General features: G+C 58.0%; 1 protein-coding gene across 1 annotated transcript in view; it reads right to left on the bottom strand.

The window, feature by feature from the left end:
• The window catches only part of COL7A1 (collagen type VII alpha 1 chain), a 92,491-nt gene that overhangs the window by 21,589 nt on the left and 44,333 nt on the right, over positions 1–26,569 (bottom strand). The window contains exons 54-89 of the mRNA XM_067544413.1: positions 26,290–26,370; positions 25,662–25,697; positions 25,517–25,561; positions 24,895–24,966; positions 24,766–24,810; positions 23,777–23,803; positions 23,642–23,686; positions 23,281–23,361; positions 22,776–22,811; positions 21,836–21,871; positions 20,733–20,813; positions 19,840–19,875; positions 19,287–19,358; positions 18,636–18,680; positions 18,003–18,038; positions 17,537–17,572; positions 16,585–16,689; positions 15,933–15,968; positions 15,194–15,229; positions 14,013–14,060; positions 13,729–13,764; positions 12,806–12,937; positions 11,746–11,955; positions 11,288–11,323; positions 10,447–10,491; positions 9,297–9,359; positions 8,282–8,326; positions 7,399–7,461; positions 7,060–7,104; positions 6,003–6,038; positions 5,237–5,272; positions 2,199–2,243; positions 970–1,002; positions 649–711; positions 472–507; positions 61–141 (exon numbers count right to left, since the gene is read on the bottom strand). Coding sequence (XP_067400514.1) covers positions 61–141; positions 472–507; positions 649–711; positions 970–1,002; positions 2,199–2,243; positions 5,237–5,272; positions 6,003–6,038; positions 7,060–7,104; positions 7,399–7,461; positions 8,282–8,326; positions 9,297–9,359; positions 10,447–10,491; positions 11,288–11,323; positions 11,746–11,955; positions 12,806–12,937; positions 13,729–13,764; positions 14,013–14,060; positions 15,194–15,229; positions 15,933–15,968; positions 16,585–16,689; positions 17,537–17,572; positions 18,003–18,038; positions 18,636–18,680; positions 19,287–19,358; positions 19,840–19,875; positions 20,733–20,813; positions 21,836–21,871; positions 22,776–22,811; positions 23,281–23,361; positions 23,642–23,686; positions 23,777–23,803; positions 24,766–24,810; positions 24,895–24,966; positions 25,517–25,561; positions 25,662–25,697; positions 26,290–26,370 — 2,040 coding nt within the window. The remainder of the gene's footprint in view (positions 1–60; positions 142–471; positions 508–648; positions 712–969; positions 1,003–2,198; positions 2,244–5,236; positions 5,273–6,002; positions 6,039–7,059; positions 7,105–7,398; positions 7,462–8,281; positions 8,327–9,296; positions 9,360–10,446; positions 10,492–11,287; positions 11,324–11,745; positions 11,956–12,805; positions 12,938–13,728; positions 13,765–14,012; positions 14,061–15,193; positions 15,230–15,932; positions 15,969–16,584; positions 16,690–17,536; positions 17,573–18,002; positions 18,039–18,635; positions 18,681–19,286; positions 19,359–19,839; positions 19,876–20,732; positions 20,814–21,835; positions 21,872–22,775; positions 22,812–23,280; positions 23,362–23,641; positions 23,687–23,776; positions 23,804–24,765; positions 24,811–24,894; positions 24,967–25,516; positions 25,562–25,661; positions 25,698–26,289; positions 26,371–26,569) is intronic.

The following is a 26,569-nucleotide window of genomic DNA, read 5'->3' as shown; positions in this document are numbered from 1 at the left end:
TCCTGCTGGAGCTCACTGTAGCAGAAGCATATGCCCTGCCAGCTCCTGTGTGGGACATACCATTTTCCCAGGCAGGCCTGGTTCTCCCTCCTTTCCTGGCACTCCATCTCTCCCCGGCACGCCAGGCTTTCCAGTCTCGCCCTAGAAAACAGACAGCGCTGCTGATATTCCACTCACAGCTAGCATCTCCACCCGACTCCTCCCACCACTTCCAAGCCTCAGGGAAGGGAAACAAGAGCATCAGCTGCACAACGGGCCACATGGATCTTGCTCTCTCAGCCCAGGAAGGCCCCGCTTTGCCGAATGGACTTGTACACAAAGGAAAAGGTTGCCAAGAGAAGAGCTGCCAGTGGCGAGACTTTGGAAGGGCCATCAGCGAAGCCAGGCCCGTTGGGACAGGCAATTCCTACTCCCCATGGCAGCCGTGGGGGGTGGAGGGGATACTGGGCGCTGTGCACAAGGAATGCTCACCACTTGTCCTGGCAATCCTGGGGTGCCCTGCGGACCCTGGTGGAAAGCAAACACAACCAGGAATCAAAGGCAACGAAGAAGGAACCGGAAATCTCCCAGCCTGGCAGCAGCACAGAGACCATTCAACTTCCGCTCCCTAACGGCTCCCAAATCACAGAGAACAAACCAACTACCTACCACAAGGCCAGGGAGGCCTGGGGGGCCTGGGAGGCCAACGGTCCCCTGGGGCCCGGGCAAGCCCTGCAACAGAACAGAGACATGTGTTAGAGAGCAGAGGAAGCCTCTCTCTAAGACGGTGGGTCCCCCACTGAAAGCATCTCCCCACAGGCAGAGTCATTCTGCAGGGCTCCCAAGCCTTGGCCTGCCACAGAATCAGCACCCCCATTAGAGCAGGTGTGTACACACTGGGTAAGGTCCCAGCAGTGCCTAGGATCAGGCTGGAGCCAGCCTGAGTGGGGATGGGGCATGGAGGGCAGGGGATGGGGCAGAGCTACTCACTCGGATACTGGAGCCAGGCTCACCCGGATCTCCCTGCAACAAGAGAGTCAGTGTCACAAACCCACACCAGGCAGGGACAACGAGCCCAGATCCAGCCGCTGGTGCCTCAAGCCGCCCTCTCCAGACCTCATCAGGAACCAGAGCCCCTGCTCAGACAGCCATGCCAGCCCGTGGCAGCTCAGGAACCTACACAGGACTTCAGCAGAGACAGAACCCCCCATACCAGCTTCTACAGGGACTGATCACAGCCCATACTCATGGGTCTCTCAGGACTATACACGCCAGGGATCGTTCCTGCCGGACAGGTGCCAGGGCACAGGGCTGGTGCCAGATTAAGGAATAGCCAGAGCTCTTCAGTTAACCCTTTGTAGCCCAGTGTTCTCACCTGATGCTCCAGCTGCCTGGCTATGAAGGAAGGAAGGGTGGATTTGGGAGCAGTGCATGAAGGGGTTAAATGGGGTGCATGCGCTACTCTCTCTCTCTCTCAATTCCCATTTCAGCCCCTGGCAGCTCCAGCTGTTCAGACCTGCAGGAGGGACCTGGCAGCCGCACAAGGGGAACTGCAGCTGTGACTGGGAACTCCCCACCCCAGTGAACAGGCTAAGCTCAGCCCTGGGCTCACCATGCTGACTCCAAGGACATGTCCCATGGTCCATTACTGTGACTCACACGCCTCTCCCCGCATCCCTTCCACTGTGGGGCGCCCCAAGGTCCAGCCAGTCTCTTCCAGCAAGCCACCCCCCTCACATTCTCTGTAATGTGGGACAATGGCACGCCAGCCTTCCAAACAGCTGGTGCCCCTTTAAGGCCACAGCCTGCATCTCATGCACTGTGTAACCCTAGGCGTGCAGAACTTGACCGGCAATCAGACCCTTGCAATCCTGGGTCTAAGTGGGGCAGCAGAGCACTCCAGTGAGCATAGGGTTCTGTGTGCTCTGCAGCCCCACACCCTCTGGCTTGCTCAGGGATGTCACCCATGCCTCCTGCATGGCCCTCCCTCAGCCCACATGCAGCTCTGCCTGGCCCTCCCTCGAGCTGGAGGCCATCCCCAGTGGATCCATGCGCCACGCCGGCAGGTTCTGCATGGATTCAGCGAGCTGCAGTGCTGCCTCTGGCTATCGCAGCCTCCTGGAATCCCTCAGCGCAGCACAGGCAGCAGGACTCCAGCTTCCTCTGTCCAGAGGTTCCAGCCGCCAGCTGGTTGGAAGAAGCTGCTGTCTCGGACATACCTTTATTCCAGATGGGCCCTGAGCGCCTGGCGGTCCAACAGGCCCCTGCAAGGAAAAAAAGAGACTGTCATGCCCAGGTACAGCACAACTGAGCCGGCTCTGGAGCACAGCATGGACTGCACTGATGTGCTTCCTGTGCGGCTGCTGCCCTGGGAACTGCCACACGCACAAAACCCCTGTTTAACGTACTGGGCTCGGGGCTCTGCACTGACCTGGTCCAGCTAGTAACGCAGAGGGCAGTGCCCCCAACCCTGCAGGGCATCATCTCTCGCAGGCAGGGCTGGCCTTAAGGAAAATGGCACCTGGGGCAAACTTGTATTTTGGCGCCCTGGGGGCACAGCACCCACCCATTACTCCTGGCCCCACGGATGCACCCCCTCTTTGCCCCTGGCCCTCATGGGCTCCACAGGGCCCCGCTGGCTCCCCCTGATGCTTAATTTGCATTGAAAGAGGTGCGAGGGCTCAGCGCTGGGAAAAATGTATCACCGGCTGGGTGGCCGGAGAGCGGTGGCTGCTGGCCAGGCTCTGAAGGCAGGGCCGTTGCCCGCAGCAGCGGAGTTATGAGGGTGGCATGGTATACAGTGTGTTGCTAGCTCTACTTCTGCACTTCTTCTGGCGGCAGTGCTGCATTCAGAGCTGGGCACCAGCCAGCAGCCGCTGTTCTCTGGCCACTCAAGGCAAAAACCGCAAAGTTACAAGAAAGAACCGCAAAGTTACAAGAAATGCGTCACACTAGTCACATCACGTGATTTGGGAGGAAAAATTTCAACTTCAAAATGCTACACAGAACAACAGATCTCTCTGTACACCTCGCAAAAGATGCCACCTCATGGAGCTTGTCTCTCATATCTGCTCTGGCGGGCTGGTTTAATACAATGCCATGAGAAAGGATCATTTATAGATCGGCTTTCCTTCTTGCTGGTCTCTTATTGCAGAGTTAATATTTTAAAACAAACAAACAGAGCAAAGACTTATTTTACCCGTTTTGTTTTTGTATTTGTAATTAAAAAAAAGTAGGAGGTAAGTAATCTAAAACGGATACACACTCTTTCACACATTCCAGTCAAATAGGATGGACACTGCATCATCTACTATAGGAATTTCCGCTTCCATAGCTGTGGAATTGCAGTCTTAAGAGATTAAGTCTTAAAAAACATATTCATAATAACCAGTCAAAAGAATACAGAACCCAGGGCTTACTTTGCCAGGGTTCTGTTGTTATAATTGTATAACATAACAACCACTTAGCAACTACTATGTTGGCTAAAAAATAAAAAGCAATCATAAAAATATATAAACAAGTGCAAAAACGATGGCCTAAGGGGTATACATTTTGGACTCGGACATAAGTTGTCTGCTATTAAACAGTCTTTACAAAAATAATAATTTGATTTGGCTAATCAATATTGCAAAAGTTGATTCCAGTGATTATTCTGAAGAAATTATCTTTATTAGGAATTAATTTGTAGGGAAATTCCTTCTGTGCAAACCCGTACATTCCAGCTTTAACGACATTACACATCTGCAGTGTGTGCCTCAGAATCGACAAGAAACCATGCTTTATCTCTCACAATACATGCTATAGATAGCCAACAGGAGTCTGGCACGTGATTTTACTTCCGGATACAAAGACTGAATGGCAGAACATAGAATTGTTCTTTATTCTCCAGGGGAGCAGCAAAATAGTTAAAATGTTTGCAGACAAATCAACACAAATGTGGTGCTGCTCCAAAACTCTGCACTGCTGAGCTACAGCAGGAGCCGGGGACAAGTCCTACAACCTTCCTCAGCTCGAGTAAGATTAAGTGCATGAGGAAGGACTCCTTGCAGAGTAAAGGGTCCAGGATGAAATCTTTGGCTCCTGCTGATAGGTTTCTGCATGCTCCCAAGAATAGAGTAAGGGAAGGAGAGAGCCTAGGCAGACAGAGAGGGAGATGGACCCATCTTGTGCTAGTGCAGAGAAGCTGAGAGATGGTTGTCACTGATAAAACTGAGCATGATTTCAGGCATGTAATCTGAGATGTATGTCTGAAATTATTTGTAAAATACACAGTAACAACGATCCTGAATAACCCCTTCTCCCCTAACCCCTCCTACGCCCCTTCTCCCCAACTCCCTTCTGCGCCCCCTTCTCTCCTAACCTCTGCACTCCTCCCTCCTGCACCCCTAACACCTCTGCAATCCTCCCCACCTGTGCCCATGTGGGGAAACTCACCTGGAGGCACGGAGCACCCAGCATTGCTGCTCATTTCACCTCGAACGCTGCTTTGCGCCCCCCAGGAGGCTGTGAGGGGGGAGTCAGGAGCAACGTCAGGCGCTCCCTGCATCACGGTCACTTTCCCCAGCTGGGCTGTGTAAGGGTAGTGCAGAGAGCAGCAGCTCTTGATGCTCGCCTCACAGCGCAGGTGGGGAAAGTGACTGGGATGCAGGGAGCTCCTGGGTGTTGCTCCTCGTTCCCCCCACCACAACCTCTGGGGGGCGTGGAGGAACTTTGGGGGATGGGGGCAAGCAGTATCTGTGAATCAGCGCTGGGCCCCTCCCACGTTCCTCCAGTGGGAGAAATCTGGACACCACCCACACATCATCTCTGCGAGTTTGCGGAGCTCCCCTGCCACTGGCAGCGAGCACTTCTGCACTGCTCAGGGTGCCCCCCGATAACGGTGCCCTGGGCAGATGCCCACATGGCCCACCCCTAATGCCAGCCCTGCTTGCAGGCCACATGGGGAGGGCTGGAAGGGAGGTGAACGCTGAATGGAAATGCTGTGTGTGGATTTCCCAGCATGTGCACACCCTGCCCTGCCTTTGGCAGCTCCAATGGCGGTCACTGGGATCCTATTTCCTCTTCCCCTTTCCCACTATAAGCTCTGTGCTGGGCTGACATCTCGTGCCAGCCGGCTTCAGCCTCCTGGAACCAAGTGGACACTACTGTGAATGTTGGGATTCAGGCACTGGCAGATTCCCCCATGCCACCGGAGATGTGGCTCTGATACACACACAGACATATACAGCAGGAGGCACAGGAGGTTGGTGCTACTTACAGCTGAGCCTGGTGGCCCTGGATCTCCCTGGTTGCCCTGTGAGAATGGAGAGAGACTGTCAGCGCTGGATGGGGGCTCCAGGAAACTGATCACCCTTTGCCACTGCAGAGGCCAGATGGGCCGACTGGCTTCTGGGTTTAACTGAGTTTTGGTTGGATCAATATTCCTGAAAAAGGATTGGGCCCTGGACTCTGAGTTAGCCTCATGTGCAATGTCCCTGCCACTGTCCCCATAGTCCCCTCTCACTGCACTGCAGAGGAAGGAAGTTGCACCCACGGTCACCACTTGCTGCTGGGCATGTCACAGAATATCTGGGTGGTGCAAACCCAGCCTGCTTTAGGGGGTTCACAACAGGGGCCAGGCCCAGACAGACAGGATTTTATCCTCTCGCTTTATGCGCCGGCAGCACTTCTTAATTAGCTGTGCACTACACAGAGTCAGTCATTCTGGGCTATCCAAGGATCTCTGAGCACTTTACAAATAGTCAGTTACACCTGTGAGGAGCCTCAGTGTCATTAGCCCCATTTTACAAATGGGAAAACTGAGGCCCAGGAGAGCGTACGTGATTTGACCAAAGTTGTGAGTCAGAACCAGGATTAGAACCCAGATCCCTAGAATCCTAGTCCATGTTCTAACCTCCAGATGCACGATACCTGCCTCCCTGTGAAAAGTATACAATGCAAACTGCTCCTGGAAAGAGAAATGCCCCAGACTCTGCGCTACATGCAGGAGGGGTGCAAGAGCGGAGGGGAAGGCAATCACCTACCGGTCGGCCCAGAACTCCGGGAAAGCCTGGCATACCCTGCAAAGAGGCAATTCAAAGCCGGAGAATTAGCGAAACCACAGCAGCCCCTGAAGCAGTGCCCGTTTGGGCCTGGCCTCCCACACAACATGATGCCAAGGCAGAGCTGCTGCACAGGACAGACAGAGAGCTGGGGAAGCCAACCTCATCCAGTTCCCAGAACCAAGGCCTACCACGGAGGGTTACTTACAGCTGGGCCGGGAGGCCCCCTAAACCCCTGCGGGCCCTGGATGGAAGGGAAGGACACAAATGACAACACGTGAGCTGGCAGCACAACGTCGCAGTGGGGAATGCTGCTCACTGAGGTGCAAAGGGGCAGGAACAGGGATGCTGGCACCTCGTGCGGGAGCGTTTGCAGCATAGCTAGTGTCCCCTGCTGATTAACACAGGCGTACGTGTGCCCAAGAACCAACTGGGGATCTCCCACTAGGTCGATCACAGTCAGCATGGGTCACCTGTTCCATCCCTCCCGGCGCGAAGAGCACAAAGACCCGGCATGGCAAAAAGAACAAAGGCAGTTGTTTGGGGGTCCTTAGCCGCATGCTGGGCCCTGAACTCTCCTCCCTGTCTGGATCACATCCTGTCTCCCTGTGCTGGAGAAGGTCACCTCACCTCCCTGCACATGGGCCAGAGATGGTCACAGCAACACCTGCTATGGGCTCAGTGTCCCAAATCCTTGCTGGCCCAGGGTCTTGTCCCACAAACATTCCAGGGAGCCCAGCTGTGGTGCTGGGGAACAGGCGGTGTGCTGATCTCCAGGCATGCCGGGCAGGAGGAGAGCTACCCGGTTCTCTGCAGCTGGGGAACCAGGTACAATTCTGTGTGCTGGGGAATGAGAACCTCAGCTAAACGCTGGGACATAAGGGGACTCTGGCTCCTGAGAAAATCCCAAGTGACCAACTCACTCCTCCCCGAGCAGCCTTCCAGCCAGTCCGTCACACACTCCTCTGGCCACCCCATTTCCATGCGCTCCCCGCCCACACCCTGCACTCCAAGGCTGATGCTCCCCTCCTTTACTCACCGGTTTCCCTTCCGGCCCAGCAAGGCCTCTTTCTCCTGGGAGGCCCTAAAGCAAACAAGGCAAGGAACACAGTAAAAATAATGGGCATCAGGGGATTAACGGCTCTTTCAAAGCACCGGAGAGTGCACGCAGGCACCCAGTAGGCGGAAATGATGTGCCTCACTCCTGACCTGCAGCAGCCCCTCGTAGCCCAGCCTTGCCTCCCCCGCCCCAGCCCTGCCAACACACCCCAGCGCCCCATGCTAGCCAGTTTTGCTCCCCAGGCCTGCCAATGCACCTCAATCCCAACCCACACCCCACTGCTGTTCCAGCGGTTCCGGTCCTGCCAGCAGTACTCACCGGGCTGCCATCCCTGCCTTTCTCACCGGCTTCGCCTCTCTCTCCCTTCTGCCCAGGGTCACCCTGCAATTGGGACATGCAGCACGTCACAAAATCGCTGTGACCTATCCCCACCTAAGACCCTCCCCCAGTCCAGGGTGGGGAACGGGGAGGCTCGCCCACTGGGATATCAGTCTGTCTGCCCCAGAGGAGGGGAGGCCAGAGACCCCCCATCTCCCTAGTGCTGCCCAGCTCTTTGGGGAGAGAGACATCATGTGGGGAACACGAGGTCTCAGCACGGCCCAGCCTTGGGGGTTGATTGGAAAACTGACCGGGGGAGCGCTTTGTTGTACATAGGACCTACAGTACAACGTGGACTTTTCCTTCTTTTTTAAAGACTAAATCCAGAGTGATGTGTGTGGAAGCTGTTGGCTTGACAGTCCCAGGGCTGAGGTCCCCTCTTCATATGCTGAATAGGTAGTGGCCAGGCAAACGTCCCTCACACCATCACCTGCTGACATGCTTCACACTTGCCCTGGAGGGCCCCTCCCCCTCCCGCTCAGGGGATGTGAGTTCTCTCTCCATGGACCACTCAGACCTTAGCCTGAGCAATGCTAGCTCTGGACACTGCCAGGAAAGAAGCACTGCAGCGGGTGTCGAGCCAGCAGCAGGGCCTTGGCAGGACACCGGAGCTGGGTTCCAACACTGGAGAGCCAGCCCCAGAGACCTGGGCAGTGGCCTGTCGAGCAGTGGTGCAGCCAGACAGAAGGACAGCGAGAGAGAGGCTGAGAGATCAAAGGCAGAGTCAAGTGCCCCAGGCAGAGGAGAACCCCCTCCGTGTGAGGGGGACAGAGAGAGGGAAGCTGGTGAAGGGCAGGTGCCAGAAGACTTACTACACTCAGACCTTATCTCCTTTGGGTCCCCTCTCGCCATCCACAGCGGGCTCTCCCTGCACAGGAGGAGATGGAAGAGTTGGCGTCAGAAAGCCCTGGCTCAAACCACAGCCAGCCGGCCAGCTTGCTCTAACTCCCTCCTAGAACCAGGAGTCCTGGCTATAACCTTCAGACCACGGTCTGCCTACATCACTCCTGAGTGGCAGGCAGCTCACACCACCTTCCCCAATCCAGAAGTAGACAGCCTTGCTGCCTCTTCCCCAAGTCCCACCACCGTTCCCACTTCATGTTTCATTCACATTTCGTCCCATTTCCAGTCTCCGCCTGCTTTTACCCCTTGAAAGTACAGTATGTACTGTGGCAACAATGTCACCAGCCTGGGCTGAGCTTACAGTACGACGGTATCAGTTTCCAAACTGGGCTGAACAGACACCCTGGTTTGGAAAATAAGGCGCTTACAGGATGATCCCTGTAACATTACGAACAGGAATCATTTCACCCACCACTGAAAGGCAGCCACCTCTGGGCTGGGGGGCTGCTGACTATCACACAGCAAGTTAACAAGAGTCTACGTAGGAGAATCTCTTAGCCAACTGGAAGTACAGGGGGAATCGAGGCATGTCCTTCCCCAGCACGAGTCTGGCCAGGACTCAAGGGTTAACACCCAGACTCGTGCAGTGAGCGCCATTAGCTCTCTGATGACTACAAAGGCCCTTGTACGTCCCATCCGAAATGCAGCAACTGCAGCAGCCCAGCACCTCCGAGCACCACCTTGGGGCACTGGGACACATTCGGAGAGAGGAAGGCGTTCCCAGCTCCATTTCCGGCAGCACCCTGGGTTTGCCCGAGACCTCCCAGGCTGGCAGACCCGGCGAGATGGGCGTCCTGTGCGGTGCTGCGGGGGGCTGGTGGCTGTGATAACAGACTGGAGCTCAGACTGGATGATCCAAGGTCCCTTTGGGCCTTCAACTCTGACTCTGAGACATGGGGAACAGGCAGGGCTCCTCTCTTCTCCTCGACACTAACCTTGGCTCCCTTGGGTCCACGCTCCCCCGGCAGCCCCGAGAGGCTCCCTTCCACCACATCTGCCTGGAGACACAAGAGCGCAGTGAGAGACAGCAGCTCTGCTGCCAACAGCATCGGGAACCCTCCATGGGAATCGGGTCTCATGCTGACCCCTCTCCCCACATGCCCTGGGTGAGATGCCTGTTTGTCCCCACAGAGCCATAGCTACTGCCAGGCCAGATCAGACTGATGAGTCTGTCTTGCCCAGCAGCCAATGGCCAGACCCAGCTGCTTCAGAGGAAGGTTACGAGAAACCCTAGAATGGGCAGCCCTGAAACAACGTGTCCAGCCTCTCCCCCCTGCCCCGGGCATGAGATGGCTGGTGCCAGGAAACAGCAGGGCTCGTACCTCCTCTGAGTTCTGTACCAGAGCCAATGGAGCTGGGCGCCCTGGGGCTCTGGAACGTCCCTGTTGGGGTCACACCCAGAGGTTAGGAGCTGAGCATCGCTGGTGGCAGTGACTGGCCCAGGGAAGAGGTACCGCCCCCGGGACAAGCAGAGCTGCACTGATCCTGATAGCTAGGACTGAGCAGGACCAACCCTGCCAGGCCGCAGGGGCCTTCCCATGGCACCTGCTAGCTAAAAAGACAGGTCCTGGGACAAGCTGTCCCAGCTGCTGTCTCCCGGTTCAACTGGGGCTGCACACCTGTGAGGCCCTGCTCCCCAGAGTGGTGTTAGTCACCTGCTCACTGCCCGCAGCAGCTTCTCGCCAGCCATGTCCAAGCTGCCTGCAGAGCAGGGCCCCACGATAACACAGGGCAGTAAGGACTCAAAGGCCAATACCATGGAGAGGTGTACGGCATCTGTCCCGTGTCATGAGGCTCTTCCTCAGCCCTGGCCAAGGAGCGATGGACAAGGCTGTCTAGATGCAAGCATCTCGGAGAGGCAGGAGGCTGTGGGGAAGCACGGGGCGCTCCCTCCCCCACCAGTTCAGTACGCGACTTCACGGCTCTCCCATCCCTGTCAAGGAGCAGGGGACTCGGCTCCTCCACAGATGGCCCAGAGCCAAACAAGTCAAGAGCTCCATGTGTCACAACACCCTCCCCAGCCAAACCCCTCTGGTTCCAGCAGGCAGACGTGGGCAACACTGCCAGGTGAGGGGACTCACTTACCTTGGGCCCCGGGGGCCCTGGAGGACCCTGCACGCCATCTCTGCCCTGAGACAAGACAAATGGGACATGGGTCAAAGACCCAGATGATCCCCCCCGAGGGCAGAGCAGAAGCCATCCCCAGGGGATACATAGCTCCACACCCACAGCTCCAGAAGGCAGGCCCTGTACACTGACCCTGCAGCAGCACCCCAAGGGGGCAAGATTGGGAGGGGGCGAGGGACTGTCCTTTATGCATCTCTTGGCCCTGTACTCCCCACCGTAGTCCAGGCCCCATACCCCAAAGAGCTTCCATTCTGTGCCCCACTGTAAATGCTGGGGCCTCCTTCCTTCAGGGCTATGGGCGCTGTCTCTGATCCCAGCCCTTTCACCTGCTGGCCCAAAGCACAGCATGGGTGGACAATGGTACCGCTAGCACCAGCAAATACCTTCCCCCACTGGTGCACGTGCCAGCCTCCCGGGGACTTCTCCGTGTGCCCTGCGGATTCCTGCTGGATTTAGGGTGGGGCTACACAAGGAGCTGCTGGACCCTAAATCATCAGTGACATGTGTGGGGGGCACAGGAGACAGCACCCCCACCCCTGGTGTTTGGAATCTAGCCCCATGGCCGGAGGCTACATGGAACTGACAGCCCCTGCACCCCCATGGAATAACCCTGACGCCCCCCAGTCAGGGGATCCGTGTCCCCTACTGGCAATCTCGGATGCACACACACACTTGGGCAATAACAGCTGCCTCAGATCCCACTGAGATCCAGATCATGGCGCATTTGCCAGTTACGGAGAGTGCATGATATGGAAAGGTACAGTGGGCTACATGCTTGGTGGGGCCAGGCCTCACTCACCGGTTCTCCCCGATCTCCCTTCTCGCCCCGATCGCCCTGCAAAGCAAAGGGGGGGGCAGGTCAGCAGAGCTGTCTCCGGGTATTGGCTCTGTTCCCTCTTTCCCTCCCCGTCTCACTGGGATCCAGAGACGGGGATGAGGGGACCCAAGCAGCTCAAGTCCTCGCCTGGGAACCAAGAATCTGGTCACCATGAAGCACAGAGTCTTCCCAAGAGGACCCTTTCCCCCTGCACAGACTCTTCCAAAAGGCCTCCAAGTCCCTGGGCTGCTCCCACTCACGGGCACTGGCTGAGCCAGAGATAGCAGCCATGGCAGGCTGGAGTCACCACATCCTTAGGTGGGAGGCAAGCCCCTGCATCCCCATCCCATCCCCCAGCAGCTTCATGTACTGGGCCAGCTGCACAACTGGCCACCCCTGACCTTCCAGTCCTTGTTTCCTCTTCTCTAGGTCGCACTCACCTTCTCACCAGGCCTGCCAGCCTCTCCGAGCTCCCCGGCCCGGCCCGGCACCCCGGGGATTCCTGGCTTGCCAGGTTCTCCTGCCTGGCCCGGCAGCCCTTCCGGACCTCGCTCTCCGACAGCACGTCCCATGGGGCCTTGGGGCCCAGCAGGGCCTTGGTCTCCTTTGTCACCCTTGGGCCCTCTCTCTCCAGGGAAGCCCATCACGCCCTGCAGGAAACACACCACCACTCGGCTAGTCCCAGGCTGGCTCTGGCAGGTGAGGGGAAGTGATGGGGAAGCTCATGCTTTGGGGCTGGATGGGCGGTGCTGGAGACCGAGTGCTGCTAGCCACACACCAGCCTGCTACTGGATGGGCAAGCCTCCTTCATGCGTTGCCCCTGCCAACGGGTTTCAGCCCTGGCTTGGAGGGAGCCCTTTAGGGCCAAGCAGGGAGTTCAGTCTCTGGCCAGCAAGAGGCCAGGTCAGTGCTGGTTGCCAGGGGAGCACCAGGCGCGTGAGGCAGGAACGTCTCATTTGGCGTTGGGCAGCACTGACAGACTAGGGCTGCAGGTGCTACAGGAATGTGATGGCAGCACACGCCCTGCCTCAGGGCCAGGGGGATAGCCCAGTCAGAAAGCCCCAGTGAGGGAAGGCAGCTCCCCAGTGGAGACGCTGCTGAGTTTCACTGCATCTCTGAGCTCCGAGATAGAGAGAACCAGGAAGCCCATTTGTTTAAAGCCACCGGGATTTCCCCCCCATCTTCTCCTGGAGACAGGGGCCTCCAAAGCCATGGGGTGTGAGTCCTGAGGAGAAGGGGCTGGGGATTCAACGCGCCTCCTCTCCCGAGGAAAGAAGGAACCTGAGGTGCTGTTTGCTTGGCCCTGAGCACCGAGGGACTCAGAGATGCTTGGTTTAACCCAGGCCTGAAGTGGGGCCCATTGGGACCAGGTTCAGGACAACCCCTAAGAAGGGCAGTGTTTAATTTTCCTGGGTGCTGACCCCTCGCCCACAAGGGGCAGCAGAAAGGCCCCAGGGGAACCTGCCCCAACCCAAGCCCCAGTTGATGGCTCAACCTCACCTCTTTGCCTGGAGGTCCCCTCTCCCCTGAGTCCCCCCTATCACCCTTTGGGCCTCTCCTGCGGTCAGGGTAAGGCAGGAACGGATCGGTGCTCCCATCATAGGCTCCAGTGATCTCTCTGAGCGAGGCAATCTGAGAGAGACAGAACGTGTTCATCACAACAGTGGGGAAATGATGGAAGTTTCAGATCCTGGATTGTGGGAGGGTGAATCTATCCAGGCCCTGAGCACCCTGACAGAGAGACGACTGGAAAAGTCCACGCAGCCCCGGGCAAGCGCTTCTCAATCCCACCACTCTGTCATCACACTAGAATAGGGTCCCCTGATGAAAGCAGACAGATGTGCTGGGAACCCATGATTTGATGGGTAGTAACTTGTGATGGGGAAAGGTCAGTAGCAGGGACAGAGGGAATGGTAGGTCTGACCATCACACAGAGACTTCTCCCCCAGGCACATACGGGAACGACCCCATCGTAACACCCTGCGGCCATTGCCTACCGCTGCCTAAAGCCTGCCAGCAACAGAGCTGGGATCCCAGGGAGCAGCCAACCAGAGCCCCTGGCCTCCCCTCACTGCCCCATGGCTTAGTGGCTGGAAACCCTCAGCCTTCACTCCTTCACCAGGCGCACCAGCCAGGATCCCAACCTTCCCCCCAACTCAGGCTCGATGGCTCTGCCTTCCCTCTCAGTTGTCTGCCCACTTGGGCCCTGGCCTCCCCCACTCAAGAACCTGTTAGCCAGGGCTCTGGCATCCCCCCTATATCCCAATCTCCCCTTGCACCTCACCCACCCCAACCAGTGCCCAAGCCTCCCTCCTGTTGGTTACCCAATGGCCAGGGACAGTGCCCCTACGCCAAGTCTAATGTTTCTCCTCCCCCTTCACAGATGCCCAGTGCACAGAACTGGCCGTTGCTTTGCTTTGTACCTTAATCCCATAGGCTTCCAGGGCACGTTCAACGTTCTACGAACAGCAAAGGAAAGACAATGAGAACAACAAAAATAGGGGCAGAAAACGGAAAACTCCCACCCCCTCCAGGGTTGTCCAGGCTTTACCCCAACCCCCATCACTGCCAGCTTTGAGACCCCAGGACCGTAACCCTCTCCCCCATTGCTGCCAGGATGGAACTGGTTGCAGAGGCAGATTCCCAGGTTATTTTGGGGGTGTAAGTGGCTCTGAGATGGATGGGACTGACCCCCACAGTGACTTACCGAGACCGTCCCAGGATCACCACGCACTCCAGGCTCCCCAGGTCTGCCCTAGTCACCATGAGAAGAAGCAGAGCGACACCAGGTTAGACCAGCTCTGCTCACTGCCCACCTGGCCACGTCACATGGAAAGCCCAGGGAGGACGCAGCAGGAGCTAGCGGGGCTGATGTGGTGAATTTGGGGGAGAGAGAATTCTGCATCATCTGGGATGACGGGGCTGAGATCTCACCCCTCCGTTAGTGTGAGGATGCTGCTCACAGGTCACTACTGCGCCCTCCCTGGGACTGTAGGTCACACACAGACCCAGGACAACTGCCTTTGTAACACGGCCAGTCACTTTCTTTAACCTTTCATCTTCTGCAGCAAGCAGGGCCAAAAATCTGCAGCCAGAGTCTGCTAATTCTGCAGCAGTGTCACTGATGCTCAGAAAGGGCACGAGCGCTTGACTGAACCACCCAGGGGACTTGAGTTAGCCCATCAGCCACAGGGAAGGCACACCAGTGACTTCTCCCCCAGGGACACCCGGGAGCACACAGCACACTGGGTTAGCTATCTGGACAGGAAAGTCCATTTTACACTGCCCCGGTTTTCACGGGGCTGCAGGCTTTCGTATTAACACGGAGCCACCCCAGCAAAGCCATTGGGCAAGCTGGAGAATCGGACAGCTGAGGCGGTCAGCTCCAGGGCAGGTGGCTTGGAACGGTGAGATAGTAAAAGTCTCAGATGGGTTTTTCTGCAAAAATGATTAGCAGGGGAAGAAACACTAAACTGAGAGTTATTAAATCGGCCTCATTAAGTGCCAGAGTTAACCCAGGACTGAGATGAGTGGGGCAGAGCTCTGTCAGGCCGGCATTGCTGCATTGGCTACACTCAGGTCACACTCCCAAGCATTTCTTCACCGCCACCAGGGCTAGGAGCAGGCTCCCTTGGCAATGAGAAAAGAAGGTTGCAGGGCACCATTCTGCAGCAGAGGGGACTCGGCCGGCACAGAACCACAGAGCACACGGGAAGTGGCAGTGACTAGCCAGGGTCTGTTTACCTCCGCTTGTGGAGCTGCATTCAGAGAGGATACAATGGGGCTGACCAAGCTCTGGGTTCCCCGCCCACCCCAAAGGGCACTGCAGTTGGGAGGGGAGCAGGATTCAGTGCTGGCAGATCATGCCAGGCAGTGCTGGGTACTCACCTGTTCTCCTTTGGATCCAGGATCTCCTCGGTCGCCCTGAAACAGAACAAGAGGCATCAGGGCCCCCTGCAGCACTGCAATGGGAGAGCAACACACTGGAGGAAGAGTTCAGCCCTGACTTTTCTGGAGGAGCCCCCACTTACGCCCAGGCTGAAGTGATACCCTGGGGAGGAACAGTGCCAAGGTGCAGGGGGAACGGCAGATATCCCAGTTCCTTCCCCAGACAGAAGGGTGAACAGACGAACCCGAGCGTCACGCCCAGCTAGCCCAGCACATGGGCTCTGCAGCCCCAGAGAATTTCTCCCTGGAACCAAGTCTGGGTCAGACATGGATCAGAGCTGGGAACCCTCCACTGGCTGACTGCAAAGCCTATGGCCCCCATAGAACATGGGCAGAGCTCCCCTGCCATCCACACGTGGGCCCCACTGCTCTCCAGATAGGTCACTGAGGTAGCACCTTAGTCTCTCCTAGCCCCTAGCTCCCCCAAAGATCACAGACACAAACCAACACCCACCAGCTTGGCCCAGTGGGTAGCAGGGCTCAGGGAACTCACAGCCCTTCCAACCAGGATTAATCCTCGAGGGCCCAGAGCTCGGTGATCTGGGACTGCAAGCCAGCCCCTCTCCGAGTGGGGGTCTGCCAGGAGAGGCCGTGATGCTCTGTTGGTTCAGTGATAACAGGACTTGCCAATGAGTTCCAATGGACTGACATGGGCAAGGAAAGACAGACAGACACTCACCTTTTGTCCAGCAGCCCCGGCAAGGCCTGGAGCACCCTGAAAGGTACAGAGGGAATGTCAGCAGACCCTGGACCTGTGAGCTGAGGGAGAGAGTGGCTTCGCTGCCAATGGGTGGGGTCTGCAGGCACTGGGACTGGGAGGAGGAGCCAGCTCAAGATGGGATACGTCCCTTGCCCTGGGCATCTGGCCCCTGAAGCAGGGAGCAGGTCGTATGATCAGGAGTCCAGTCCCAAGGGTTCTGGCAGGGCTGGAAGGAGCTTGTAGCTGCAGGTGGAGAGGAACAGGATTTCCCCAGGGATTCAGAGAGGGACCCAGGGTATCAATGCCCTGGCACAATGAGCCATTACTCTGCTGTCCAGATCCTGTAGGCTGGACATGGCCAGGTCTGTATTCCCAGCTCAGCCATGGGCATGTCACCTAATGGCTAGAGCAGGAACTGGGAGACAGGAGTCCCAGATTCTGATCTCAGTGTGATTTTGGGCCAGTCTCCTCTTCTTTCTGTCTCGCCGCTTCTCCATCAGTAAACAGCACCAGTGCTCTCCCTGCCCCCAGCTCCCGGGCTGGCTATGGGGCTCCATTCCCCAGTGGCAGTGGGCATGGTGAGCCATGCCAAGCAGCTGGTATTAGGAGCATTACACTGGAAGTTACACACCTGGCCTGGGGGTCCAACCTGCCCAGGTACACCAGGGACGCCAGGAGGTCCCAAGGGGCCTGGCACCCCACGGTCCCCTCGCTCGCCCTTGGGGCCTTCAGGACCCTGCCAAAGAAGAACAGACGCATCACCGCCTGGTGCTGTTTCCTCTTGGGATCGCCCCCAAACCCACCCAGCTGGACGGCCCCACCGACAGGTCCATAAAGCCAGACGACTGCTGAGAGGCCCGTCACTGGCAACGGGTGACCATGCCCTGGGGTGCCAGCAGAAGGCATGTACCTCCCCAGCACTATCACCACTGCCGTGGGTGGGAGCACCGGCTGGGAGCAGGTCAGCATTGCTAAGTGACGCTTTAATGGAGGTGCCAAAAATGGAATCCACAAAACAACTAGGGCCTGTCAGCTATGGAGTTACTGAGGTCCCAGTCCCACCATTAGCCAGAGCTGGGACCGCTCAGTTATTGCCTTTCCAGCAAAGCAGATCCTGCCATCTAAACGCTAGCCTCCCTGGTGAAGGGAGCACAGGCCAGAGAGTGCAGCACCCTCACACAGGGTGTCGGGGGGGCGGGGGGGGTGGCCTGAGGATGCAGCCTGCACTTCCATCCCCAGCCAGAGGGTAAAGGCCACGATGCCCTGAAAAGCAATGATGCACTGGGTCATTAACGACAAAGCCCTGCCTGCCAATCCGGGGAGACACACCAGAGTCGACCCCAGCTTCGCTAGACGGGGTCTCTGCCACTGGCACCATCCAGACGGTGTGGCCTCCAGTGGGACGGATTATCGGAGCAGAGAGAAGGGCCCTCAGTGACATGCATAGGCAGGACATGGAGGAGTCACATGTGGAGCCACCAAACACAGACAGTCCCTGAGCCGAGCCCCTAGACTGGGGGGCAATTTGTGACTGAGACAAATCCAGGGCGGGGGGGAAAAGGGGATGAATCGCAGGTACTTACATCTCTGCCAGGGGTTCCAGCTTCTCCTTTATCCCCCTAATCAGGAAAAGCCGAGAGAAAATGGCTACATTACAGCCTCATTCCATTTCAAAATGAGACAGCCAGGTGACTCGGGCAAGACCCAGCCACTGGGGTAGGAACCCTCACCCATAGCCTGGGTCTGTCTTCCCAATGGTCCTTCCCTTGCAGCCAGCAAGGTCTGGGACCGCTACTTAGTGGGGAGGAAGTAAAATCAGGCCCACCCCTCCTGCTGGCTGAGCAGAGCTGGCGCAGCACGGAGCTGCATTCAGGGCAGCAGTTGCTGGCACTGGAGGCAGCTCCCGCTCCCGCAGGAAGTGCATGGTGAGAGGTGCCTGGCAGGAGGGGATTTTGTCCCCCCGGGTTCCCCGCCTGTTAGGCTGCTCACAGGCCTGGTTAGCAAAGGGGGCTGGCTAGCCCAAGACAGAGAAGGCCTTTAGCTCATTACCTTCCTCCCATCTTCTCCTGGGGTCCCATCTTCTCCCTAGGGGATAGAAACCAACAGTCAATGCCCCATTCCAGATGGAGCCTAAGCACTAGCGGGAGAGATCCCAGATCAGACAGACAGCTCCACGCTGGGGAGCTTAGTGCGTCCCCTCGGGTCACCCAGCCCTCCTGACATCTCCCACACAGTGTTGCATCAGGAGGGGCTCCCTCAGGGCTAGTGGAGCTGAGGAACAGTGGGCAGCAGGGAGATGGCGGGCACTGGGGTGCCCCGCATGGGGAGCCCACACTCGGGGTTCGGGAAGCCCTTTGTTGTGCTCCTTTGACAGTCCATCAGTGGCAGCTCCTGGCAAGCTGAGGACCTGTTACAGGGGTTGCCAATATTTGGTTTGTTGGAGGTGGAGGGGGGCACCAGAGCTGGTAAAGGATGCCCCCTTCCCTGTCCCATGCCCAGGGACCCCCTTGCCTGCGTTCTGTACAGTGTTGGAGACCCTACATCTTCATCTTCCTCCATCTCCACCCCATCGCCAGGGCTGCTCCCTCTGGCCAGGCAGGTCCTTGCACGTCAGGCCTAGAGACCCGGCCTGCCACAGCCGGGAGCTGCCCTCTGCCAGCGGGGGCTGGCTCCCCTACTCACATTCTTCCCATTCAGGCCGGGTTTGCCGTCGTCTCCGGGTTTGCCCTGGAAGGAAGCATGAGCCGTTAGCAGAGCCGGGGGCCTTCCATGTGCCTGAGGAAGTAGCAGGTCCCCTCTGGGCTCATCCTGACCAGCAGGGCGGCTGGAGTCCAACGCTGCCTCTTAGGGGAGGCTGGGTCAGGATACCTGCCCCTGCTGGGAGCCCTGCCCAGAGAGTGACAGCCAAGAGGACCAGGCAGCCGACCGGAGCAGAGCTAGACCCAGGGTTACAGCATGGGCCGAGCTGACAGAGCAATGAGCCAAATGGAGCCGCTGGAAGCTAAGGGCTGCCCCGAACCTGCCTGGGAGATCAGGAAGGGCTGGGCAAGCAGACCTCACATCAGACTTGGGTATGAGTCCTGGGAACAGCCTCCCAGAGCACGTGGGGAAGTGTTACAGCCCCACATGACAGGCATCTAAGGGTGCGTGGGGCCCATTGATGGGAGGCAGCCAGAGAGCAGGAGTGGCCTTATAAGGAAACCGCTGAGAGAGAAGCAAGGCAGGGGGTGGGTTAGCTGGGCCCTGCCAGTGCAGGGAGACATTGCCAGGGAACAGCTGGGTGCTGGGAACAGCTGATGAGGATGGCCAGCAAAAGCCAACCAAGCTACTTACAGTCAAGCCTGGTGGTCCCAGGGGGCCCATGGCTCCTGGGGGACCTTGCTCCCCCCGCAGGCCTGGCAGCCCCTGTAACAATAGAAGATCAGGTGAGAGGCAGATCCCGGCTGGGTCACAGGCAGCCCCCAGCCCTCCTCACAGCAGACACAAGGGGCAGCAGGTCAGCAAAGCAGGGAGAGACGGACTGGTGACTCTGCAGGGGCAGGCAATACCCTTGGGCCAGGGACTCGACAAAGTCTCCAGGGCAGCTCTGGCACGAGCAGGATTTCAACAAACAGCTCAAGGCCTTGGGCCCTAGGGGCAAAATGAAGCCTCAGTTGCTGGTCAGAGAAAGGCTACTGGAATGGATGGACCCCTGTGACAGGGAGGTGGGGCACAGAGCTAGCTGAACCCGTGCTTTGCTCTGGCGATCCCTGGGGCACTGCTGGCAGCATTATTCAGATACTGGCCCCGTGCATGAGATTTGGGGGGGCCCAGGGAAAGGGGGGATGGGTAAGCCCCCTGCCTCATGTGACCTGACACCCCTCAGGATCAGGGACTCCATACTTACATCTCGGCCGGGGTCCCCCTGCTTGCCTGGGTCACCCTAGAAAAACAAGAGAACATGGCCATGATGAGCGAGGCTGGGCTCAGGCCTGACTCTAGGGCCTGGCCACCCCCATGTCAGGGTGCTGCCCTGGGGGCTCCGGAGAGGCCTAGCTCACCTTACGGCATGAAAGCAGGAGTGGTCACCACCAGCACAGGCACCTCGGCTACCAGGGGCCCTTGACTCACTGGAAGAGGGCAAGCCAGCAGCACCCGAGCCAGGCTGGGAGTGAGCGCTCATGGGGCATGGACATGAAGCAGCCCAGGGCCCTGCACGGCCTCTAGGCACTGACTCAGCTCCAGCTCAGGCTCCATCCGATGGGCTCTGTGGTTGACGTGACACGAGCTGATGGTCTCCAACCATGTCCTAAGGGGCAGGTGCCCACACTGCTGAGCCACCATCGCAACTGGCTCTAACTGGTGCCCTTCTTGACATCTCAGCAGAGAGGCCAAGGACTGGGTGGGTCTCCATGGAGGCTGCACCTTCCCCTCACCCTGGGGGGTAACTCCAGGGTGCGATCGCATGGCTGGGGCCGCTGTAGGTCTGTATGCGGAGAGCCCCCCATGGCCCTGCTAGGCAGCGCCTTCTCCTCCCTTCCTTCCGCACCCCTCAACAATGAGCCAGCTCCTTCAGCTACAGCTGGGGTCCTGGAGCCTGGGGAAGGAGTGTCGCAGGCACCTGACAGGCTGCTGTCGGATGACGGTGCTATCGGGGCGTGTTAGATGGCTAGCAGGGCCTGGCAATACACGATACTGCGGTTAGCGGTTCTCCTTTCAGGGAGCAGAGCCTCACCCAGGCCCTTCAGAGGGCAGCCTCACTGCAGAGGGACTGGAGTCCCCCAACCAGGCCACACTTACCCTTTGCCCTGCAGGGCCCATTTGTCCAAGTTTGCCGTCCATCCCGTTCCGGCCATCCAGCCCTGGTGGACCTCGGTCTCCCTGAAAGAGAGCCAGGGAGTGAAGGTTTCCTACCGAGGCTCCCCCATTCCTACCTCCCCCTCTCTCCTGAGAGTCCACCGAGGGGCAGTCAGGAGCATTAGCTGGGAGCCCAGATGGTGCAGCGCAGAAATAAGGACCCTGTCAGTGACGGATCGGTGCACTGGGGATGGGGAGATGGGAGGGAGGAATGGGGCATCTCGGGGTGGCAGGAGCCCAGGCAGTGTCCCCCGAGCACAGCCCCTCTGGCTTTCCCTCCCATCTCAACCCAGCTCCTCCCCTTGGTATTTTCAGTCCCATGGAAAGAGACCCATGCTGCTGGGTGGGCACAGACATGGTCATGTCTGTGACAGACAAGGTGCTAGTGCTGCATTCAAGTGGCCCATTTGCATGGGACTCCTCCCCAAGCAAGCATGGCAGCTGGGCTGCTGCCTAGGAATGGGACAATTCCCCTCTCCCCACCTGCTCTGGCTCTCTGGCCACTTCATCACCCAGCCCAAAAGTCTCTGGCCCCCAGGGAACCTTCTTGGGCCTGTCCCCGTCACTGTTTGAATGGCAGTGCTTTCTCCCAGCCCCTGGCTGGGCTCTGCTCCCTCCAGGCTGCTCCTGATCAGAAGTCGTGACCTCTCCACGCCAACCTGAGTCCCCAATTCTCATGCTCTGGCTTCCAGACCCACGTCTTCTCCCCGGCCTGGGGCTCCCTCTCCTTCTGCAACAGTGATGCAGGCCAGTCCCTTGGCACTCAGATTGTATGCCCCTGTCCTGCCCTATGCAGATGGGCACACTTCACTCTGCACCCTCACTTGGGATTGCGGGCACAGGCTAAGCAGCAGGGATGCATCTCTCCACCCCCACAAACGAGGCAAGGAGGCCCTGCCCGCTGCATGTCCTAGTGAGAGCTCCATTTATAGACATGGCACAACCCAATGGGCCCCCGACCCCGATTCACCCCAGCGAAACCCTCCCACCTGCCCCATGCTGCATATAAGCAAACCTGGCACATCACATAGAAGTGAGGCTCTTACCTTCTCTCCCGAAGGGCCTCGGTCTCCAGGGTCTCCCTGTAGGTTATGAAACAGAAGAGAACACGGCTGGCCTGTGATGGGACGTTTGATGGGGTAGGTTCTGAGTTATTACAGGGAATTCTTTCTTGGGTGTCTGGCTGGTGAGTCTTGGCCACATGCTCAGGATTTAACTGATCGCCATATTTGGGGTCAGGAAGGAAAAAACGGTTACTTACCTTCTGTAACTGTTGGGAAGGGAGTCCCAGAGACAGGGGAACTCCTTAACTAATACTTAAACACTTATCTATAGAACTACGTAACTAGAAAAAACGGTGACTAACTCTAACTATCTAACTATTTACAGGAACCGCAAAGAGCTACACGTGGAATGCTTGCAGAAGCAAGAAGACCGAAGCTCCAATGACCGTCACGGGCAGTAAGAAGGAACTGGAGAGGCGGCGGGTCGGCAGGCCCCTATATACAGTGCCATGGAGGCGCCACTCCAGGGGGTGCCTACACTGATCCGATGGGTACTGCTGGGGAAAAATCCGATGACTGTGCACATCGTGTGCGCACGCCTGCTTGGAACTGACATGAGCAAGCACTTGAAGAAGGATTTTTCCTGAGGGCAGACTGGCAAAGGCTTTGGGGTTTTTTCACCTTCCTCTGTAGCATGGGGCAGGGCTCACTTGCTGGTGGATTCTCTGTACCTTGACATCTTTAAACCATGATTTGAGGACTTTAATAAGTCATTCATAGGTTAGATGTCTATTACAGGAGTGGTTAGTGATGTTCTGTGGCCTGTGTTGTGCAGGTCAGACTAGATGGTCATATTGGTCCCTTCTGACCTTAGAGTCTATGGTCACAAGGTGAGGGGCGGAGCTGGCCAAAGCTCCCCAGCACTTGTGGGGGAAGTGGGATGCACTGCATCACTCCAGAAAGAAAGGGAACGGCGACTCACCCGAGCTCCAGGGGGGCCTCGGGGGCCTTCGATCCCCTGCAAAAGGAAAAAGATGGTTCTGCTCAAGGGGCGTCAGGAGAAGATGGCTAGGGCCCACTTCCCCCCGTACACACATCACCCTGCCCCACACCACATGAATACCTGAGAAACGAACCAGTTCCCTGTGCAGATTCTCCCCACATGTGCACCAGCCCCCAGCACGCTCCCAGCCACGGGACACCCTTCTTATGTGCACCAAATCCAGACCCACAAACTCCCCAACCCTGCAATATACCCTCCTCCCAATGCAGCCTCCCCACATTCACTGCTCCCCTGGCAGACACCCCCCCTCTGCCAGACAGCTGCCCTTATTATATGCTCCCAAGAGCTACACCCACACCCCCAGCTCCTTTTGCCACGCCCCCCGTCCCTCCCTTAGTGTTCAGCTTGCAGAGGTTTTCAATCCAAGGGCACTGCAGTTCCAAGTGGCACATCCTGAGACATACTCTTGGTCACTGGCACCTACCCTCTCTCCAGGCAGGCCAGGTAACCCTGCCTCACCCTTCGCACCCTTCATCCCATCCTCTCCGGGGTCCCCTGGCTCCCCCTGAAATGGAAACAGCCAATCAGAGCAGGTTAGATGTAGGATCGCAGATGTTCAGTGCTTTCCAGTGGATGGACCTGCTCTGCCACTCCCCGGGGACCAGATTGTCCTGTATCCTTCCCCAGGTGCTCCCCTGTACCCCTGCCAGGCAGGGAGGGAGCGGTTCCACTTCGGGACAGACTCTCTGCAGGGCAGGCATGGTCCATGCTGCCGAGTCCTGAGTGGTACCAGAGCATGGCAGTCCCCAGGAGGTAGGAAAGAGCCCTGAGTGCAGCAGCGTTACCTTCTCGCCTCTCTCTCCTGCTACTCCTCCTGCTCCTGAATCAACCTGTGGGGCAGAGAGAGTGGTCAGATGCTATGGGGCCCAGGGCACAAACCCAACACAACCAGGGCAGGGGCAAAGAAATGCTGAGCTTACAATTCGTCCTGGGGGTCCAGCCGGCCCCTGCGGAGAAGAAGAGAGAACCCAGCATTAATGGAGGCCCCTAGGACATCTGCACAGACACATCCTGTGGCACATGGGCAGGAGAGACACAGCAGCACCCCATGGAGAGGATGGGGGGGAGAAGCCCCCTAAATAAGCTCTGCAGGGCTCCAAACCACCTTGTTGCAGAACAAAGCTTTGCCCACCCCCCACTGGCATGGAGACAAAGCGGGGTCTGAGCTCCACACCCCTTCCTGAGTCAAGAAGCTGTACTGGGGGGTTCCCATAGCCAGAACCAGCTGCTCAGGGATGGTCACTGGTGTAAGCTTCCCCATGCTGCCTCTGTTCCCTGACCTGGCCCATGTCTGGGGACCACCTAGCCTTTGGGCACCGTGCTGAGACTGCCAGCTAGAGAGGAGGCGAGACCTCAGGCACGGCACATGGACACCCAGCTCCCAACTCCGCTTGCCTGGGCTGGCTCCAAACTGGAGACCTGGAGGGGAAAGATCATCAAACCCAGCTGCCATTGCTTGAGCCCCAGCATACTTGTGCAGGGTCAGAGCGAGCTGGAAGGAGAACAAGCACAGGCCAGTGCTGGCCAGTCACCTGCAGCACCACACAGGCCAGGGCAGACCAGCACACGTGCGAGAAAGCCTATGTTTACGTGGGGTGAGTGTGCAACAGGAGCAGAGGCGTGTGCACGGATCGTACAATGGACACCCAAGCCAGCAGCGGCTCCTCTCAGAGGATGGCGATCCCCCTACAGGCCTCAGAGCACTCATGCCTGGATTTCCGTAATGGGTGGGTCAGGGTGGGGCCCATGTGCTCTGCCTGCAGCCCTGCTGGCATGACAGTGGGGACTCCAGCCTCACCCTAGTGCAGTGCCCCTAGGAGATGGGTCTGTGTGGGGCTGGAGCAGCCCCAGGTTGGGCACAAAACGCTTCATTCCAAGCGTGGCAGGAGAAGGGGGTGCAGCTACTCACCGGTTCCCCACGGTCGCCCTTGGCCCCTGGTGTTCCAGGGCTGCCCTGCAAGGAGAGACAGGACACGATGAGGGGGAAGGAAGGTCAGGCAGCCGGCTGCTGGGGGAGGAGGAGGTGTCTGGCACTTACATTTCTGCCATCGTTGCCTGGGTCTCCCTGGTCACCCTTCTCCCCGGGGAGGCCACGGTTTCCTGGCAGGCCCTGGTGGAGAAACAGCCGGTGAGAGAGCGGGTCCACAGCACCCACGGTGACCCCCACACTGGAGTGTGAGGCTGGGGAGCCCAGACCCACAGAACAGGGCTGGGGAGGAGCGGGGGCCAGACAAAGGTCCCTCCAAGAGGCTCATGTACACGCAGCGATGGTGCTGCTGCCTCTACTGAGGCTGGAATTCGCCAGGCTCCAATGAATGGAGGGTACCCAGCTGCCAGGGATGGGGGCAAAGGACAGCTGCCTTTCCAAACCCCACTGTAACAGCATTCCCCCAGGTTACGCCTTCTGGAGATCACCACAGTCAGCCTCTCTGCTGCTGTGACCTACCCCCAGGCAGCACACAGGGCTCCGCTGGGCCCGTTCTGCAGCTCCCCATCCGTGAGCTCAGGGGATCACGACTGCACGGAGTCCCGTGGAGTGGCAGCACTTTGTCCTTTCCCACATCCAGCAACCCCGACTCCCTGGGCATCCCCCGTGCAGCCCCTCCCACGTTCTCCCCACTCCCCCCCATGTGATACACCCCTCACACCCCCTCACTTACCCGGGGACCCCTGTCTCCAGATTTGCCAGGCTGACCTGGCTCACCCTGAGGGGGAAAGAGAGGGAAGTAAGAGAACGGCGGGAGAAGCCAATGGTGGCCAAGCAGGTGAGGGGCATTGCCACAAAGTGACAGATCCATCACTTACCGGGGTCCCCTCTTCACCCTTCTCACCACGTTCACCCTGCAGCACACAGGAGAGAAAAGAGTCACCAGTTACCTTCTCAGACAAACAAAACACAGAGCCACCCCATTCAGTGCACCATGTGCAAACTCAGCACCCTAAATGCCTCCATCTCCACAAGCCCCCGCGTCCCTCCAGGAGCACACCTCCACTCGATACACCCCCAGGAACACCCCTCCACTCCACACAGCCCCCGCCAACACCCTGAACACACCACCTCTTGATACACCCCCAGGAACTCCACTCCACGCAGTCCCCTCCCCAGACATATGCTTCTACCACACACAACCCCACCCGCCCCTCAAACAAACCTCCAACACTGCACCTCCACTCCACACAGCCCCCCGAAGTACCCCTGCGGTCCCCTATCAAAAATAGCCTGTTGGTATTGTCATGACGATCTGGCACAGGATTTCCATGGAAACTCCATGATGCTGTAACATCAATGTGGCCAGAAACAGGCTCTCCACCAACAGGAACTGTCTAAGACAACAGCCAGAATGGTAGCCCCAAGAGCCCCTTCTGCCTGCCTATGGGCACCCTGCCATGCACCCCGGTCATGCCCTCCTCATCCAGAGCACCTCTACATTACCTCCTTTCCTCGCAGGCCCGTCTGCCCCGGGACCCCTGGTCTCCCCAGCTCCCCCTTCTCACCGGGTTCCCCTGGATCACCCTAGGCAAGAGAAAAAATCACAGCACCGAGAGAGGAGAGGGTGAGTCAATGTAATGTACAGCCAGCTGGTTACAACAGCGCTCAGCCAAGACAGCCCCCCCCATAGCACCCACAGAAACAGTGTATGCCAGACACAGCACCCACACGTGCAGGGCAGGGAGAGAGCCCCCCTCTCCTCTCACAAAATAGAGCATCCATG

Source organism: Emydura macquarii, unplaced genomic scaffold (assembly GCF_026122565.2).
Source record: "Emydura macquarii macquarii isolate MOO-44397 ecotype Brisbane River unplaced genomic scaffold, CSIRO-AGI_Emac_v2 contig_968, whole genome shotgun sequence".
Classification (NCBI taxonomy): Eukaryota; Metazoa; Chordata; order Testudines; family Chelidae; genus Emydura; species Emydura macquarii.
This window is presented reverse-complemented; position numbering and strand designations above follow the sequence as displayed.